At 35.2% G+C, this 19698-nt stretch overlaps 1 protein-coding gene across 1 annotated transcript in view; it reads right to left on the minus strand.

Annotated features, from left to right (window-relative positions):
* The window catches only part of sdk2b (sidekick cell adhesion molecule 2b), a 341580-nt gene that overhangs the window by 93088 nt on the left and 228794 nt on the right, over nucleotides 1–19698 (minus strand). Inside the window, exon 2 of the mRNA XM_016289027.1 lies at nucleotides 7878–8037. Within this exon, the coding sequence (XP_016144513.1) occupies nucleotides 7878–8037 (160 nt within the window). The remainder of the gene's footprint in view (nucleotides 1–7877; nucleotides 8038–19698) is intronic.

A 19698-nucleotide genomic window follows, 5' to 3' on the forward strand; every position in this document is an offset into this window, starting at 1 on the left:
TGATTACGTCTTTAATTGATTTTTCCGTACATTTCTGCCATATGTACATTAACTGACAGTCACCACTGATAAGCTACCACTAAATATTGTAGAAACTTAATTTGCTGTAAAGTTGCTTTGCAACGATTTGTATCATGAAAAGCGCTATACAAATAAACTTGAATTTAATTGAATTTAATAATTCCATAAAAAAATTATTAGTGAAGCATCGTAGCAGTAATTTTTTCTTATTAATATTTATTTGTATATTCATTCACAATAATGTATGTGTCTGTGTATATACACAAACAAAAATAATATTTAAATTAATATAATTCATACTTAAAACCTCATTCCTATGAAAAACTGTGCAGAAATCAATTAAGTTTAATTCAGTTTATTTTTGCCAGACTTCGTGAAGTTCTGAGGTGGTGTGCAATGACTCGTGGGTAAATTTCCCTCATTGCTCTCTGTAAAGCTATATATGGGTCTACACTTGTTCTAAACTAGAGTCTCACTTTAAAGGGCCAAATACCCTGTTACGTTGACTTCCCAGGGCACTATAAGCCAAATGGATGTACACATATTCTAACAGGTGGTGCTATGACTCTGAGTTTAACCTTGCAGAGTTTTGTGATGGATAAAATTCCGCCACGAGTGGCATATAATCAGGGTGACTTCCTCTCTATCTTCCTCTCTCCCGTTCCTTCTTTCTCTAATGAATATAATTAACCTTTAAAAGGCTGTGAGCTTGTGCAGCAGGTTGAGAGAGTCAGTAGGGGCCGGGGCTTCAGACATTGATTGATTGATGTTCCAGCCAACAGAGCGCAATGTCAGGTCCCTTTAATTAGCCTTCCGTTAACGGAGAAGAGAAAAGAGCGAGAAAGCACGGGAGCAAAAAGTAGCAGAAGTTCAAACGCCCCTGACTGAGCCGGCTGACAAACAGACACCCATCTGGGCTGATGTTGCCTTGGAAACCCATCGCTGTTGGATGAAGTGGTGGTCTGCCTCACCATGACTTTAACCTATTCGCAGAAACAATTCAGCAACTCCTCAAAGATAACAGAAAAAGTTTCCATGAAAAGAACTTGAGCATTGATAGTTTGGTTCAATAGCCTGACTCCTGCCCACAGAATGTTATTTATGCTCACAAACATGCTTATACAACGCTATGTGGACTTAAATAATTAAAGAGACTATCACTAGCCAGCATTTCTATAGGTCTTTAGATTTTCTGACTGCCTTTATTGAATTAAATACATTTACATCAGGGAATCGATGGTGTTGTAAGACCCCTGGAGAGGTTAAAGAACCACACATCAATAGGGAAATACTGAAAAGGCTTGAATGTATACAGCATAACTAAAGCTCAAATGCTTTATTTGAGTACTGGCTGGTCTTACCATGGTCCAATTTATTAGTAATTTATTAGAAATATTACATTTACATTTAGTCATTTAGCAGACGCTTTTATCCAATGTGACTTACAAATGAGGACAATGGAAGCAATCAAAACTATCAAAAGAGCAATGATATGCAAGTGCTATAACAAGTCTCAGTTAGCTTAACGCAGTACACGTAGCAAGGTTTTTATTTTAATTCTTCAGGATAGAATAGAAAAAGAATAGAGGTTGCCTTGTGTTGGAGGCCTTTTTTGCTTTTGATAATTGTATAATAAATAAAAAGAAAACAAATAGATAGAATACAAAAAGATTAGAAAAGCTAGTGTTAGTTTTTTATAAATAGAATTAGAATAGAGAGTGCTTTTTATAATATAATATAATATAATTAATATGATATAATATAATATAATTATATAATTATATATAATATAATATATTATTATATAATAATATATAATTATATAATATAATATTTTATAATATTAGTAATTAAAAGTAATTTATTTTAAATAATATTATTATACAAACGTGCACACACACACACACACACACACACACACATTTTTACATTTATCTATTTAATAAATTATATTTTAAACATTGACTACTACTAAAAATATTTAGTAAATTTAAATTAAATTGTCAATGTAACTTTTTAAAACATATGATAAAATGTAAAACATTGTTTATAATAAATAAATTATTATAATAAATTAACTAAATTAAATGATCATAAAGTAAAAGTTATTATTATACTTATTAATTTATAATAATTATTTGCTCTCTCTCTCTCTCTCTCTCTCTCTCTCTCTCTCTCTATATATATATATATATATATATATGTGTGTGTATTTTTTTCTATTAATATATTCATTATATGTATAAAACTATTACTTTATTATTATAAACTTACTTTGATATTATATTTCATGTAAAATATTTATAACCCTTTAAAGAAAGACCTGCTGTAAGCTATAAGGTTTTCAATTAACTACATTACCCATGATTTTACAAAAAACACCAGTCAGAAAATGGAAGCAAAAATACTATAGCGACCATCCAGTCAACCTTCCTATGCTCTCAACCTACTTAAATATATTATACATACATATTTGGCAATAAACATAATGTATTGTTTTTCAATATAGTTTTATATTTAGAGAGAGTGAGCTGACACTGTTAGGCTCTATTATAATTCTGTATCCCGTTTGCTACCGCAATTCAAATTCTGTCCAAATTGAGCTGTTGAATTTTAAAACCCGTTCTCAATATAATTCTGAATGGTGCACAACCCTGGCATGAACTGCATACTTATGAACATATTCAACAATGTCTGTAAGGTCAGACTGCAACAGTTCCATTGGGAGGTTACTGGAAACCAGATTACGGATGCACTCATGCATACACAGATATAACACCAGACGCACACACACACACACACACACACACACACACAGTTACACTAAAAGAATGCTGGGTGGATGTCTCATATTTCAGGTGCAGAAGAGAATCCATTAGCATTGTCTGGACTGAAAGCTCTTCTCAGTAAGTGTGCTGGTATCGGGTCACAGATATCCAGAAGGCGTCACAACAGACCACGCTAATATTTACATGATTAAAGAAAACAACAGAACACTTCTTCTGCTCCAGTGCCGTCTTTGACATCGCGTGGTTTCAGGCAAGAAGAATGAAAAGAAGAAAGCAGGTCCTTTTTGTACAGGCCTATGCTGCAGGTGATTCAATTTGCTGGGAGCGAAACGCAACATCGGCTCAGCCTGCAGGCGCTGTTACAGGAAGCACTGATAACATCTGCTGCCTATAGAATAATCAGTGCATATAGTTGATGAATGGCACAGCCTTTCAGTAACCAAACAACAGCGGTACTTGCTGTTATGGTGACACTAATGGCAGGGATGTTGAAACAAGAAAAGGATGTTTGCTTATATAAGAAGCAAAGAGAGTTTTTATGGGCATACTAGCAAAGCACTGTTTATTTCAGTACTGGAGAACAACTGTACACTGTACACCCCCACCCACTGAGTTTCATTGAATGAACAAAAAAATAAACATTGTGGTATTTTTCAGTCAAACAGATCTGGAACAAGGGTGAGTAAATGATGAAAGAACTTTTGTTTTTGGTGACCTATATCTACAAATGAACAGTTCATCCAAAAATATAAATGTATTCATTCTCGGGCCATCGAAGGTGTAGATGAGTTTGTCTCAACAACAATCCTCAAGTAATCTACAGACTCCAGTTCATCAATTAACATCTCATAAAGAGAAAAAAGCTGCATGTTTGTAAGTGGTTTGTAAATTGTTTTGCCAGCTGTTTGGACTAACATTCTGACGGCACCCATTCACTGCAGAGGATCCATTGGTGAGCAAGTGATGTGATGCTAAATTTCTCTAAATCTTTTCCGATGAACAAACTTAGAAGAAGAAACAAACTTATCTGTATCTTGGATAGTCTGAGGGTGAGTGAAATTTCAGCAAATTTCATAATAAATAATATCATTAGATTGGCGTTGGCTGGTCACAGTCTTAAATTAATATTTATTTGTATGAGTTTCAAATTTCCAAAACATGGACTCCTAAAATCAATGTTCCATGTGACTACAGAACTGTTATACAAACCAAACAGTGAGAACATTTTGCACCCCTCTTTTTTTTTTTTTTTTTTTTCTCTTTCCTCGGCAGACAATATTTTCCCAAAATATCTTCTAAAGCGTGTAAATATTGTGTTGGCATGTATCGCCACAGGAAGATAAGAGTGTAAATGGAGTGAAAAACCAAAACATGTATGGCATAGCGGTATTTTATAGGATCTTTCTGTGAGAATGCTCAGTGGGAACTCGTCGCTGCCATCCTCCAGACAAGGCAAATTATTGCACTGAACTCTAGTTAATTCGTGCAGATCCGGCGTGAAATTATGGTCTGAGAGTCAGCCGTGAGAGAAACGTGTTTACTGTGATTTCAGCACAAGGAATAGAAACCAGAGAGTGCAAACTGGAGAGAAGAACCAAATGACAAAAGAATGAAAAATAGTGAGGATGGCCTTAAAACATTTCTGCAGGACATTAATCTGAAATGCTAGGTTGCTCTTTTCTGCGTTGTCTTGCGGAACAATTAAAAACATTAGTTACACTCTTCTGTGCACATCCAAATGGCTGTCCTTTTATTATGATTTTAATGGTGGAAATTATTGAAGAGGCAAAACCATTAGTCAATAACATCTTACATTTTGATCTTGACTTATAAGACAACTAATGACTGAATTTACACAACCTTTTTTTGTTTTGTTTTTTAAAGAAGATTCTAATGCTCACCGAAGTTGCATTTATTTGGTAAAAAAAAAGACAGTAAAAATACTAATATTCTGAAATAGTAATAGTTTTCTATGCTAATATATTTAAAATTAATTTTTAGTCCAGGCAGGCTGATGTCATTAGCGCCACAGTAGCAGAGTCAGCTGAGCTGGCATTAGAGAACAACACTACTGCCAGACAACAATCGATTGAGCTCATTTGGGAAAGTCTCCTTTGCGTATGAGAGAAAGGAAAGGTCATTGTGAGAGCTGGGATGCTTTTAAATGACGATTCATCACTCTTTCTATTTGCATAGAAGAGAATCCAAGGCCAAATTACCATCCGGTTTTGCTGACCTTGCCACTTTCACATGCCTTCGCATGTCATAGGGGAGGACGCCAATGACACTGGAGACGTCCCATACAAACACAAGTTTGTACAAACACCTGAAAACTGGGTTTCAGTTGGGTTTCTTATGTATTATAGTAGCAAGTCTTAGTCCTGATCAGCGATACTGACCTTTGATTATCTCTTTGACCTCTAGATGTGTCTGATTGCATAACATTGTGTCCAAACCAAGCATAAGAAGAAGAGACTACATTTTGTGTGCAACATAAAATAAAATTAAATAAATAAAATATAAAAAAATAAGATGATACCATAATAAACCATTTTATAAAAATAAATAAAATATATAAAAAAAAAATAAGATGATAAAATAAGTTAATATATAAATTCTATAAAAATAAATAAATAAAATAAAAATAACTTTTTGTGTTCGTGTATCACTTTATGCATACAAATACACATAGCCAGAAGTCAGAGAATTATTATATACAGATATTTTGAGATTGAACCATGTTTATATGCATATCATTTTACAATTAAGGTCCACATTCTGAATACTTAACGCTGTTATATTCTGCATGCTATTTGTTCATTTTCTTTTATTATTTAGAATTCATTTTTAGCAATTATGTTCAGTAATTTAGTCAAATCATTAATTCACAGCATTCCAGAGTGAAATGAAATGGAACATTTTTATAGGAGGTTTTTATTTTTCATTTGGATATCGATTTATTTGAGTTTCCATTCATGTTCATGTGTTTTGATAGTTTGATTTTTCACAACTTTCTGTGTCTCAAAGCACTTGTTAATAATTTGTCAAACCCTCTGTCTCAAAGCGCTTGTAATTAATTTGTTTGACAACAAATCGATTACGGTTTGCATACAGGGATAATTTGTCTAAAATGAAAATTCTGCCATGATTTACTCACTCTTATGTCATTCCAAATCTGTATGACTTCCTTATGTGGAACACAAAAGAAGATATTTTGAAGAATGCTGGGGTCCAAACAATATTGGATCCCTTTGACTTTCATGGATAGAAAAACAAATTCCTTCTTTTATGTTCCACAGAAGAAAAAGAAAGTCATTTTATTTTTGAGTGAATCCCTTTAACCTGAACATGCATGTGCATAGTGATTATTAGAAAGAGATCAACTGTAACTGGATTTGAGCAATAATAAGGTAAACATGAGAAGAGATGGAGTAGATGGGAAGCCTCAGAACAGCACAGTGACCAGCACACCATCTGTACCCCATCCTGTCCCTCGCTCTAATCAGCCAGTTTTATCTTTTTAATTAAAACTCCATTCACCACAGCTCCAGAGTTTACATTATATTCTGAGGATAGTTCATTAAAAAAAGTCTGAATTGGATGACCTGAGCACATCTGATGGCAGATTCAATCGTCTTTAAAAGTGAATTCCTGCTTTTCAACACCGAATAATTATTCCTTTGAATCTTTGCCTCACAAAATAAAGACGGAGCAATTTATGTGTCATCACATTCCTGCTGTTCTAATCACAAGTACTATTATAAGAATTATAACCTAATAAAACTAATATTTCATCATACTGGTTACTTCCACTGCTAGGGAAAGATTTTCTTGGTTTTTGATGAGATGGGGAAATATAGCTTCAAATAAATAAAAAAAAGTGCCAGCTCAATGCTCTACTTAAAGGGATAGTTCACCTAAAAAAGAAAATTCTGTTCTCATTTATTCATCCTCATGTCGTTCCAAACCTACAGTATATAACTTTGTCCATATAATAAAAATCCACTGTATTTGTCTATATAAGTCAATGGGGTCCAAAACAACACTGGACTTCCATTGTATGGACAAAACAAACAAAGACATTTTTCTAAATATCATCTTTTGTGTTCTGTTGAAGAAAGATAGACATACATATTTGGAATGACATGAGGGAGAATTATCAATTTAAGTAAACTGCAAATAAAATCTTATTTTCTTTACATTTTATTCTCGACAGGAATCCATTGGTATGATTTGACTTTGCCTGGGTTATTTTATCATTTATATTTGTCTTAGTATTACTATTGCATATATGAAGGGTGTGAAAGAGACCAAAATACATCAAAAGCTAAACTCAGAAGTTTTAGTAAAAATAAAAAAAATAATAAAATCAATATAAAAAAATACGTAAATAAACAACAACAACAACAAACAAATATATAAGTAACATAGCATATTTAGAAATAAAATAATATTTTATTATTTTAAAACACAAAATATGAATCCTTATTTATGAATACTGAAATATTTTTATTGAAATGTATTCAATTGTTATTAATGATATTATGTTATCAGTTACATCTATTAAATGCAGTTTATTCATTTACAATTCAATTCTAACATTTTGTTCAGTTCTGTGTGACTTCTGCTGCCAACTTTTTAAAAAATAGATTACAGAATGTTTACACATGACTACACTTTAAAACCTTAAAATTAGTAACATGATAGTTTATCATGTAATATTTATTTTGGTACACAAAAGGTGTTTTCTATGTATAGGCCTACGCTGTTATCAATTGTTTATAGGTTTCAGCATCTATCCGAACATAAAAAAAACGTGTGTTTTATACAAGTAAATGTTACGCACTAATACATACGTATAAGCAACGAAAACCGGCTGGCTAAACCAAATCCACGTTTCTGTCAACGTAAAGTTCATGGGTTTCCAGTGTAGACAGTTCTGATTATAATGGAAGCGATCTGGTTCTGATGCATCGCATGTTAGAAAACGATACACATTTACACAAAAAAGAATCCCTGCAAGACTGCTAGTAAATCAGTTTTACGCATACATGAAAACACACTGACCTGTACTCCAGCGAGAACCGCGTGATCTCTGTGTCGTTGTGGATCCATTTAAACTCCAAAGGCCAGCTCCCCTCGGCCATACAGGTCAGAACCAACCGGTTCCTCTCCAGGTGCAACTGACTCGGTACAGGCTCTGTTTTAAAGTATGGAGGAACGTCATCTGCAGGAAGATACAAAGAAAGAGAGAGAATGTAAGAAAGTGGGAATTGCTTCTGAGGGAAAACACTGTTTGACCTGCAGCAGGTAAACATGACCAGCTAATGCTTACAGACACTTGCTGTATCGCGCCCTCAGCCAGCTGCTGGTATTTGCACATAGAATTTTAAACATGGCCTGTTGTCTTGTGTGAAGTTTAATAAAGCAAAAGCACTCCAGACTGAATATGAATATACATAAACTCAAAAAAAAAATGTATTGCTAGAAAGTAGAATAAAACACAATAAATGGATGAATAATACATATATTTTGCATATTCAAAATAAAGATTTAAAATTTAAATTTAAACACAAAAATATGTATTTATTTAATACAGTTTAAGTGAAACATTTTGGGTGGTGCTTTCTTCAGATTTTAACAGAACCACTCATATTAATTCTGTGTAAGCTCATTTCATAACACACAGCACAGTCACGTCCGGTCTTTTAAAGTGGGTCCATGCACTCAATCACATCTAAGAGTATTTGTTTCTCTTTTTTACATAAGCACATAACATTTTTTTGTTATGTGCTGTTATGTCCATTTGCGAAGTCTGTGATGTGCTGCCCATGCCCTACTGCAATTGCCCCTTGTGGGATTAATAAAGTAGTAAACTAAACTAAACTAAAATCTAATGGAAAAATGCTGGGAGCAGATGGCGCTGATATCCCATTCCTGTAGGAGCACGGATATCAGGAGAGCTACTCCACTCAACTGTTTTAAATATTGATAATAGTAATTAAAAAAGGTTTCTTGAGCAGCATTATTATTATAATGATTTCTGAAGGATGTGACACTGAAGACTGGAGTAATGATGCTGAAAATTCAGCTTTGATCACAGCAATCATTTTAAAATATATTAAAATAGAAAGCAGTTATTTTAAATAGTAAAAATATTTCACAACATTACTGCTTTTGCTGTACTTTGAATCAAATAAATGCAGGCTTGGTGATATGTTTTATATATATAAATGTTTTATATATATAAAACATTTCTGTCCCCCTCACTTCTGAAATGATGGCTACGCCCCTGGATGGATGGATGGATGTGAAACTGGTCATACTAGACCCAAGCACACACAGATTAGCCAAAAAAGTGTGCATACTTTGAAAATCCATTGCAAATATTCTCGCATCTGTGCATTTTGAGACAGGCCCACTATTTCACACGTACTATGATTCAGGACGCATTAATCCTAATCGTGCATACTATTAAGGTTGGATAGCATGAAAATTAGGATTCAACCACTGTAAAGTCTTAAATATAAGAGGGTTGACGATGCAGAAGCCAGTTAGAGGAAGAAACAGGCTAGACGAGGAGGAGGAGGGGCATTAATGTAATGCACGGTTTGGGATATTCACAAAGTTTTATGAAAATGAGGTGGAAGGATTCGCGCACGAGAGATTTGATTAAACGGGTGAGGCTAATTGTTCCCAAGCGTTTCAAACTCCACACATTTCTGTCCCCCTCACTTCTGAAATGATGGCTATGCCCCTGGATGGATGGCTGGATGGATGCATGGATGTGAAACAGGTCATACTAGACCCAAGCACACACAGATTAGCCAAAAAAGTGTGCATACTTTGAAAATCCATTGCAAATATTCTCGCATCTGTGCATTTTGAGACAGGCCCACTATTTCACACGTACTATGATTCAGGACGCATTAATCCTAATCGTGCATACTATTAAGGTTGGATAGCATGAAAATTAGGATTCAACCACTGTAAAGTCTTAAATATAAGAGGGTTGACGATGCAGAAGCCAGTTAGAGGAAGAAACAGGCTAGACGAGGAGGAGGAGGGGCATTAATGTAATGCACGGTTTGGGATATTCACAAAGTTTTATGAAAATGAGGTGGAAGGATTCGCGCACGAGAGATTTGATTAAACGGGTGAGGCTAATTGTTCCCAAGCGTTTCAAACTCCACTTTTATCTCAGATAGAGAGATAAAGATGCAGACAGCGAGAAAGAGAGAGAAAGAGAGACCGAGAACGAGTCATACAGTTAAAACAGGCAGAAGACATTGATCATCGATGAGTATCAGGGCTCGTGTTTCTCCCTCTCATTAGAGAACAAATGATCTGGTCGACTAAAAGCCTTAATGATCCGTCAATGGAGCTAACAAACACCCTGATGGGCCTCCTAGGGGCCGAGCGGAGCGGAGATACAACAGTAAGAAACTTTATTACTGATGCAGTAAATGGCAGAAAAGAGGGGATAATGCCCTACTGTAACCTTACATGAGCGGACCAGTAACAAGTGCTCTGGGACCAAATAGTGTAAATTGTATAGGGGCTTATGGGATGCATATCTTAATTGACAGATATGAAAGAGACAGTGGGTGGAAAGAGACCTTTGAAAAAAAGGTAGTTAGATTACCACTGCAAGTCTTCAGAGAAAAACGACCTTAATGGGACCAGTAACAAGTGCTCTGGGACCAAATAGTGTAAATTGTATAGGGGCTTATGGGATGCATATCTTAATTGACAGATATGAAAGAGACAGTGGGTGGAAAGAGACCTTTGAAAAAAAGGTAGTTAGATTACCACTGCAAGTCTTCAGAGAAAAACGACCTTAATGGGACCAGTAACAAGTGCTCTGGGACCAAATAGTGTAAATTGTATAGGGGCTTATGGGATGCATATCTTAATTGACAGATATGAAAGAGACAGTGGGTGGAAAGAGACCTTTGAAAAAAAGGTAGTTAGATTACCACTGCAAGTCTTCAGAGAAAAACGACCTTAATGGGACCAGTAACAAGTGCTCTGGGACCAAATAGTGTAAATTGTATAGGGGCTTATGGGATGCATATCTTAATTGACAGATATGAAAGAGACAGTGGGTGGAAAGAGACCTTTGAAAAAAAGGTAGTTAGATTACCACTGCAAGTCTTCAGAGAAAAACGACCTTAATGGGACCAGTAACAAGTGCTCTGGGACCAAATAGTGTAAATTGTATAGGGGCTTATGGGATGCATATCTTAATTGACAGATATGAAAGAGACAGTGGGTGGAAAGAGACCTTTGAAAAAAAGGTAGTTAGATTACCACTGCAAGTCTTCAGAGAAAAACTACCTTAATGGGCACTGGCGTTAGATGTAGACGGTGAAAAGCTGTAAATTCTAGAGATTGTTTTAAAAAAGCCTGTCGGAGGGGTTCGAGACAGAAGGTTGTACACTCTTCAGAAGACACACTGCAATTATGGGCTCTTTGCTTCTCCTGTGCTTGTTATCGTGAGTGTGCAGAAGAACGAAAGGGGTCAGACGGGGTGTCCCGGGGAGCCGCGGTAGTTGTTTTGGCGACAGGTTGTCGAGGAGCCAAAAGGGGTATGGTGGCTGGTGTCACAAAAGGCCCGGCACAAGCGCTACACTGAGAATTACACTTCTTAACTCATTAACGAGTATCTCACACAAACATATGCCCAGGGGTTAACATCCATAATTAAACACAAGCTATGTGGTTTCTATTAAAATGTATGGGCACCTTTGCTCCTCTCTCTCGCTTTCTCTCATAATGAGCGATTATGTGTCGGACTCATTAAAGAGAACCGAGGTGTGATGTGCTTACAAACACACAGACACAAAGCAAATATACAAATGTGCAAATTCTTATGCAATAAAGCAGGTCGATTTAGTGTAGGCTATTTAGCTATTCATGAGACTAAGGATGATTCTTGGTCCAAACCCAAGTTCAGTGGTTTCTTTGCACATTGTACTTTTGGATCTGAACTGTGAGTTCTTATGGCAGCTGTTTACTACTGTAGCAAGGTAACAGTACAAGTATTTGTACTATTTTGAGATAAATATCATCAGCTGATAACCATATACACTTCTGTTTTATTTTTGCATGTACATTGCAAATCTATTTTTTTTTTTTTTATAAATATTGAATCAATTAAATGTATTGTCTAAAAATGTAAAAGATAAAACATTATTTAAAATGTAAAAATACAGAAATAAATAAAAGAATGGTGAAGCAATTTTGTGTGCTTCTCGTTTGCTGTTAAATGTATTATTTACACTACTTTTTTAGTGTTTTTTGTTTGGGTCAGAAAATAAATATATTTTTAAGGAAATTAATACTTTCATGTGCATATCTTAATTGACAGATATGAAAGAGACAGTGGGTGGAAAGAGACCTTTGAAAAAAAGGTAGTTAGATTACCACTGCAAGTCTTCAGAGAAAAACTACCTTAATGGGCACTGGCGTTAGATGTAGACGGTGAAAAGCTGTAAATTCTAGAGATTGTTTTAAAAAAGCCTGTCGGAGGGGTTCGAGACAGAAGGTTGTACACTCTTCAGAAGACACACTGCAATTATGGGCTCTTTGCTTCTCCTGTGCTTGTTATCGTGAGTGTGCAGAAGAACGAAAGGGGTCAGACGGGGTGTCCCGGGGAGCCGCGGTAGTTGTTTTGGCGACAGGTTTTCGAGGAGCCAAAAGGGGTATGGTGGCTGGTGTCACAAAAGGCCCGGCACAAGCGCTACACTGAGAATTACACTTCTTAACTCATTAACGAGTATCTCACACACACATATGCCCAGGGGTTAACATCCATAATTAAACACAAGCTATGTGGTTTCTATTAAAAGTATGGGCACCTTTGCTCCTCTCTCTCGCTTTCTCTCATAATGAGCGATTATGTGTCGGACTCATTAAAGAGAACCGAGGTGTGATGTGCTTACAAACACACAGACACAAAGCAAATATACAAATGTGCAAATTCTTATGCAATAAAGCAGGTCGATTTAGTGTAGGCTATTTAGCTATTCATGAGACTAAGGATGATTCTTGGTCCAAACCCAAGTTCAGTGGTTTCTTTGCACATTGTACTTTTGGATCTGAACTGTGAGTTCTTATGGCAGCTGTTTACTACTGTAGCAAGGTAACAGTACAAGTATTTGTACTATTTTGAGATAAATATCATCAGCTGATAACCATATACACTTCTGTTTTATTTTTGCATGTACATTGCAAATCTATTTTTTTTTTTTTTATAAATATTGAATCAATTAAATGTATTGTCTAAAAATGTAAAAGATAAAACATTATTTAAAATGTAAAAATACAGAAATAAATAAAAGAATGGTGAAGCAATTTTGTGTGCTTCTCGTTTGCTGTTAAATGTATTATTTACACTACTTTTTTAGTGTTTTTTGTTTGGGTCAGAAAATAAATATATTTTTAAGGAAATTAATACTTTCATGCAGCAATCACACATTACATTTATCAAAAGTGTGCATACAAATATTTACAATGTTACATAAGATTTCTGTTTCAAATAAATGCTGCTCTTTTGAACTTTCTATTCATTAAAGAATACATTTCCACAAAAATATTAAGCAGCTCAAGTTACAGTTTTCAAATGTTGCTTGCGCACCAGATCAGCATATTAGAAAGATTCCTAAAGGATCATGTGGCACTGAAGACTGGAAAAATGACTGCTGAAAATTCAGCTTTGCCATCACAAAAATATATCACTTTTTATAATATATTCAAATAGAAAACTGATATTTTTAATTGTAATAATATTTCACAATATTACACTTTTTACAAAAAAATTTTTCTTCAAATTTGTGCAGCCATGGTGGGCATAAGAGACTGTCAAAAACTTAAAAACATCATACTGACCCCAAACTATTGAAAGCTACTGTATATATCTGCATAACATCGACCCTCAGTCACAAAACCATTGAACAATTTAACATTGATGCCAAAGCAGTTAATGCCAAAAATATACACAACACTTTGTCTATGCCAAAGTCACATGACTCATACCACCTCAAATTCAGGAAAACCACTTTCACACCCATCAAACAAACTTGGGCCTGCTCCAAAAGCTCTCAGAGCCCTATAACTCTATTCTAAACAAAAACAAAGAAAAACAGCATTCATATGTAAATATATTGCTACCAGCGTCTCACTGGAATATCATTTTAATCCCAACATGGCCTAAATAAGGGCACATCCGAAAAAACAAGCCTCATGATTTCCACGGCATTCTACAGCAGACGGATCCAGAGAAGGAGAAGAGAATTCTTCTCCTTGTGGTGTTTCCCTCAGTGCTTTCCCTGCTGCCTATCCTCTATTCACATATATATGTATATTTCATACAGTCTGTGAAGCCTGAGGGAAAGTGTACACACACACACACACACACACACACAGAAAAGCAGGGAATGACAGGTGGATGAAGTCAGTTGGAAACAAATACAGTACACATAAAGCATGTATCTAGTGGGTAAAATACTATATAAGATTAAACACACTAAACTGAACAATTCCATACAAGACTATATTTTTACAGACTCCATCTCTGAGCCAGTTCCCCACACATCTTTAACCGCCATGTCATCTGGGCAGAGTCATTGCAGAACCGCTGTTTGTCTTTATTTAGCCTGTGTGCGTGTGGCACCATGACAGTCTCTAACCTCTTCCCAGAGAGACACTCTGTACAAGGCCAACATTCAAGCACGCACACCTAGAGAAAAATTTTATTGCTCAGGGGTTGCTCTTTCATTGGACAGACAACTTAATGGAGCCCTCCATTATTTAAGCATCTCAGATGTTTCTGCCAAAATTCTGTGGGAGAAATAAAACAGAAACAACCAGTAAAAGTATACAGCTACAAAATTAATGTGGACATTTGTTATTGGAATTCATACTGCGATTTTGGTATTTCGATTCCAGTATCTTGGAGAATCTGAGCAAAATGTGTGATATTGTGAAATTAGTGAAGACAGATGTGATAATTGGGACTTTTTCTTCGGAGAAACATCCGAGAAGCTGAAAAATGTAGGCAAAGTCTTAGTTTGCTCTCTTTTCGATCTCACTGTAAAGGAGAAAGAGTTGCGATTTGAAATTGATTTCAATTGTAATGTTTTTATATACATAGAAAGCACATTAAATGCAAATAGAAGTGTCTACTTTTAAGGTTTCAAATAGGTTTTGGGAGAATAAAATTTCAAAATGTGTGTGAAATAATGTTCCATTGTCAACACTTATGTAACAATTGAAACAGTATACTTATTCTGACCTGTACGTATTAAAATATATAAAAGAATAAGTGAGCATACAAAACTTTATTGCATTTTAAATTAGTAAAAAATTCTTGCTGACAAATGGCCAAAACGGGACAGTGGCAAAGTTAAAAAATGTCAAATTGCAAGTAAGTAGTATTTGGGGTAAAAACAAATTAGTCTATTAATATGTCATACACTGATTCTTGTGGTAAATATGCCTGACAAGATTGTTACACTGAATGACATTTTAGTGGCTATTTTCTCTAAATCATGGTAAAATGTATGATACTTATTTTTTGCGCCGAGAAAAACTATTTAATTAAACAGGACACTTTCTAATGTATTGAAAAACAACAACAACAATTCAAAGCTGTATTACACTTATTGTTACACAACATTTTTGGTATTTTCTTTCTCTAATTTTGCTTTAATGCTTCAATATTTTTGTGTGCAATTTATATTGTGTGCATATATATAAACTGAGTCTGCACCCATTCAGCTGTTCGCTCTTTAAAGTATTACATCCAAAAGTATGAAAGTATGAAGTACATGTCTAATGAGAGAGGATTTTCTAGGAAATGCAGATGAATAAGCGACTGTTCACACAGAATGGTTTCTTGCATAAAAAAAGACGGAGAACAACAAAATGAAGTGTAGACAGAGTACAGTTCGACAATTCTTAGAAAACAGGTTCTATTACAACAGCGAGACACGACAGCTGCCTTCTGACGTTCACACAGACAAATAATTTAAAAAACCACAGAAAGAATGCATGTTAGACAGAATTTATAACTGTTATTGAGTTGATGTATGACACAAAGATCTAAAAATTACAAGAACACCTGCACTGTACTTGAAATTGTGCAGCATAAACAGACACAGTCACACTCTCTCTAACTCTATAAAGTCTGTACTTCATCCAGGTCTTTGGCGAATGTCTGTAAGGATTCAGTCAAAACAACTGAACCTTGTAATAGATTGTCATGAAAAAGTCTGCGATTGAACTATAACGTCTTGAAAATAAATTACAGTCCAGATGGCTTGATTTAACTTGCTCTCTCTCTAGAAAAAGACAGACTTCACAAAGGTTGATAACACAGTGACTCTGTCTGTCTGTCTGCGTCAGTGTGTGTGGGCGAACTGCTTTAATTTCCCCACAGTAGCTGGAATAAAATCTCTCCAGTGGACTGGCTGCACTAAGCAAATTATGGCATTATGATTATGGAAAGCAAATCTAATCCCACAGTATGAAAGTATGAAGTACATGTCTAATGAGAGAGGATTTTCTAGGAAATGCAGATGAATAAGCGACTGTTCACACAGAATGGTTTCTTGCATAAAAAAAGACGGAGAACAACAAAATGAAGTGTAGACAGAGTACAGTTCGACAATTCTTAGAAAACAGGTTCTATTACAACAGCGAGACACGACAGCTGCCTTCTGACGTTCACACAGACAAATAATTTAAAAAACCACAGAAAGAATGCATGTTAGACAGAATTTATAACTGTAATTGAGTTGATGTATGACACAAAGATCTAAAAATTACAAGAACACCTGCACTGTACTTGAAATTGTGCAGCATAAACAGACACAGTCACACTCTTTCTAACTCTGTAAAGTCTGTACTTCATCCAGGTCTTTGGCGAATGTCTGTAAGGATTCAGTCAAAACAACTGAACCTTGTAATAGATTGTCATGAAAAAGTCTGCGATTGAACTATAACGTCTTGAAAATAAATTACAGTCCAGATGGCTTGATTTAACTTGCTCTCTCTCTAGAAAAAGACAGACTTCACAAAGGTTGATAACACAGTGACTCTGTCTGTCTGTCTGCGTCAGTGTGTGTGGGCGAACTGCTTTAATTTCCCCACAGTAGCTGGAATAAAATCTCTCCAGTGGACTGGCTGCACTAAGCAAATTATGGCATTATGATTATGGAAAGCAAATCTAATCCCACATTACAGCAGACGGTATGGCGGTGGCATCTCCAAGAGAGTGTCGGCAGGGACAGAAGCGGTTCCATAGCATATGGAGCAAGAAATTTGTCTCTATAAAGCTTGCAGAAACATATTACAGTAATGAAGAATACACTTGCTATTGGCTTACAACACACACGCACCTGAAATAGTCAGAAAACACAGCTGAAGATAGTTTGTCACCTTACAGCCAACTGTTTCAGTGAGATAGGTGCAATTACACCACATTATTTCAACTCAGCAGGTGAGATGCTGAGGTGTTTCACTTTGTTTTATTAATTTAGTTTTGCATTTGTCAGATATTCAAAGGCAAGCTATTTGAATCGACTTTTTTAAACTTTATTGCCTTTGTTTGTAGCTAAAAGATGCGCATGGAAATCATCGCACACAACACAGACCCAAACAGACTATGTATTATTAAAGGTGAAGGACAATGACTTAATTTTTTTTAGCACTCTGGGGCTCCCGGGGGCCCAACCTGACCACTCTCCACTTCTGCAGTTTAAGGGTACGTGTCCACAGGTATGGAGTGAGCAGAACTTTATTGGCAGTTTCCAATTCATTGTCTATGGGAGCTGAGTGCCATGCTTACACTGAGGAATGTAGGGTCGAAATGTTCAATTTTATGCAAACGAATTGATGTCATTCTGTGACGGAAATTAGACTTTAAACATTGCAGGAAATAAATGGCCAACTCCTCTGGCTTATTTTCAATTGATATATTATGTATTATATTATATAACATAAAAATCTGAATAATTACAAAATCAAAGTAATTATAAATAGAAAATTAATCAAAATAAATTCTAAAAAATAATCGTAAACATATGTAAAAAAAAGAAATAAATGAATATAAATGAATGATAATAAAATTCCTAAATACATAAATAAAAGTGTATGTGTGTGTATGTGTATATATATAAAAAGTATATATATATATATATAAAAAAGCATAACAAGTTAACGATGCGATGCATCGGTTTAAAAAGTGTGCATCGGCTACACGCTGTCATTTAGATGCATAGTTTCTAACATATTTGCATCGGTAAAAACCGATTAACTTATATATAATTACTAGTGGATGTGCTATACTTTTATTATTTAGAAAGTGACCAATATTTTATATGTAGATTGATTTCTCTCTAAACTGTTTCTCAAGCACGCTCTCTCATCACCGCTGCTGCTGGCTGAATATGATGCAGCACAGCAACACTGCGATTTTAAAAACCACAGAAAGAATGCATGTTAGACAGAATTTATAACTGTTATTGAGTTGATGTATGACACAAAGATCTAAAAATTACAAGAACACCTGCACTGTACTTGAAATTGTGCAGCATAAACAGACACAGTCACACTCTCTCTAACTCTATAAAGTCTGTACTTCATCCAGGTCTTTGGCGAATGTCTGTAAGGATTCAGTCAAAACAACTGAACCTTGTAATAGATTGTCATGAAAAAGTCTGCGATTGAACTATAACGTCTTGAAAATAAATTACAGTCCAGATGGCTTGATTTAACTTGCTCTCTCTCTAGAAATGTAAAAAAAAGAAATAAATGAATATAAATGAATGATAATAAAATTCCTAAATACATAAATAAAAGTGTATGTGTGTGTATGTGTATATATATAAAAAGTATATATATATATATATAAAAAAGCATAACAAGTTAACGATGCGATGCATCGGTTTAAAAAGTGTGCATCGGCTACACGCTGTCATTTAGATGCATAGTTTCTAACATATTTGCATCGGTAAAAACCGATTCACTTATATATAATTACTAGTGGATGTGCTATACTTTTATTATTTAGAAAGTGACCAATATTTTATATGTAGATTGATTTCTCTCTAAACTGTTTCTCAAGCACGCTCTCTCATCACCGCTGCTGCTGGCTGAATATGATGCAGCACAGCAACACTGCAGAGACCCGAGGAAAAGCGGGCAAATTAAATTCACTCAATCTCACTAATTTTTGCACGCTTATTCTTAAGCAGACCTTAATGTCGATCATGGATCAAATCAATCCACAATGACTAACAGCGAATATATCTGTGCTGTTTAATGCATTTGAGACGTTGTGTTTTCCATCGGTTTAAAAAGTGTGCATCGGCTACACGCTGTCATTTAGATGCATAGTTTCTAACATATTTGCATCGGTAAAAACCGATTAACTTATATATAATTACTAGTGGATGTGCTATACTTTTATTATTTAGAAAGTGACCAATATTTTATATGTAGATTGATTTCTCTCTAAACTGTTTCTCAAGCACGCTCTCTCATCACCGCTGCTGCTGGCTGAATATGATGCAGCACAGCAACACTGCAGAGACCCGAGGAAAAGCGGGGATTAAAGTCCAAAACCTGACTTGAAATATCCTAACAAATCTATCGGGGCTAAAGCGGTTCCATTAAAGACAAATTAAATTCACTCAATCTCACTAATTTTTGCACGCTTATTCTTAAGCAGACCTTAATGTCGATCATGGATCAAATCGATCCACAATGACTAACAGCGAATATATCTGTGCTGTTTAATGCATTTGAGACGTTGTGTTTTCCTCAGTGCATAACTGACATGTCACAGGTATATTTTTCATCTGTAAATGTTAGAAAGTCA

The sequence above is a fragment of the Sinocyclocheilus grahami genome, unplaced genomic scaffold, assembly GCF_001515645.1.
Source record: "Sinocyclocheilus grahami isolate Dianchi unplaced genomic scaffold, SAMN03320097.WGS_v1.1 scaffold238.1, whole genome shotgun sequence".
Taxonomy (NCBI): Eukaryota; Metazoa; Chordata; class Actinopteri; order Cypriniformes; family Cyprinidae; genus Sinocyclocheilus; species Sinocyclocheilus grahami.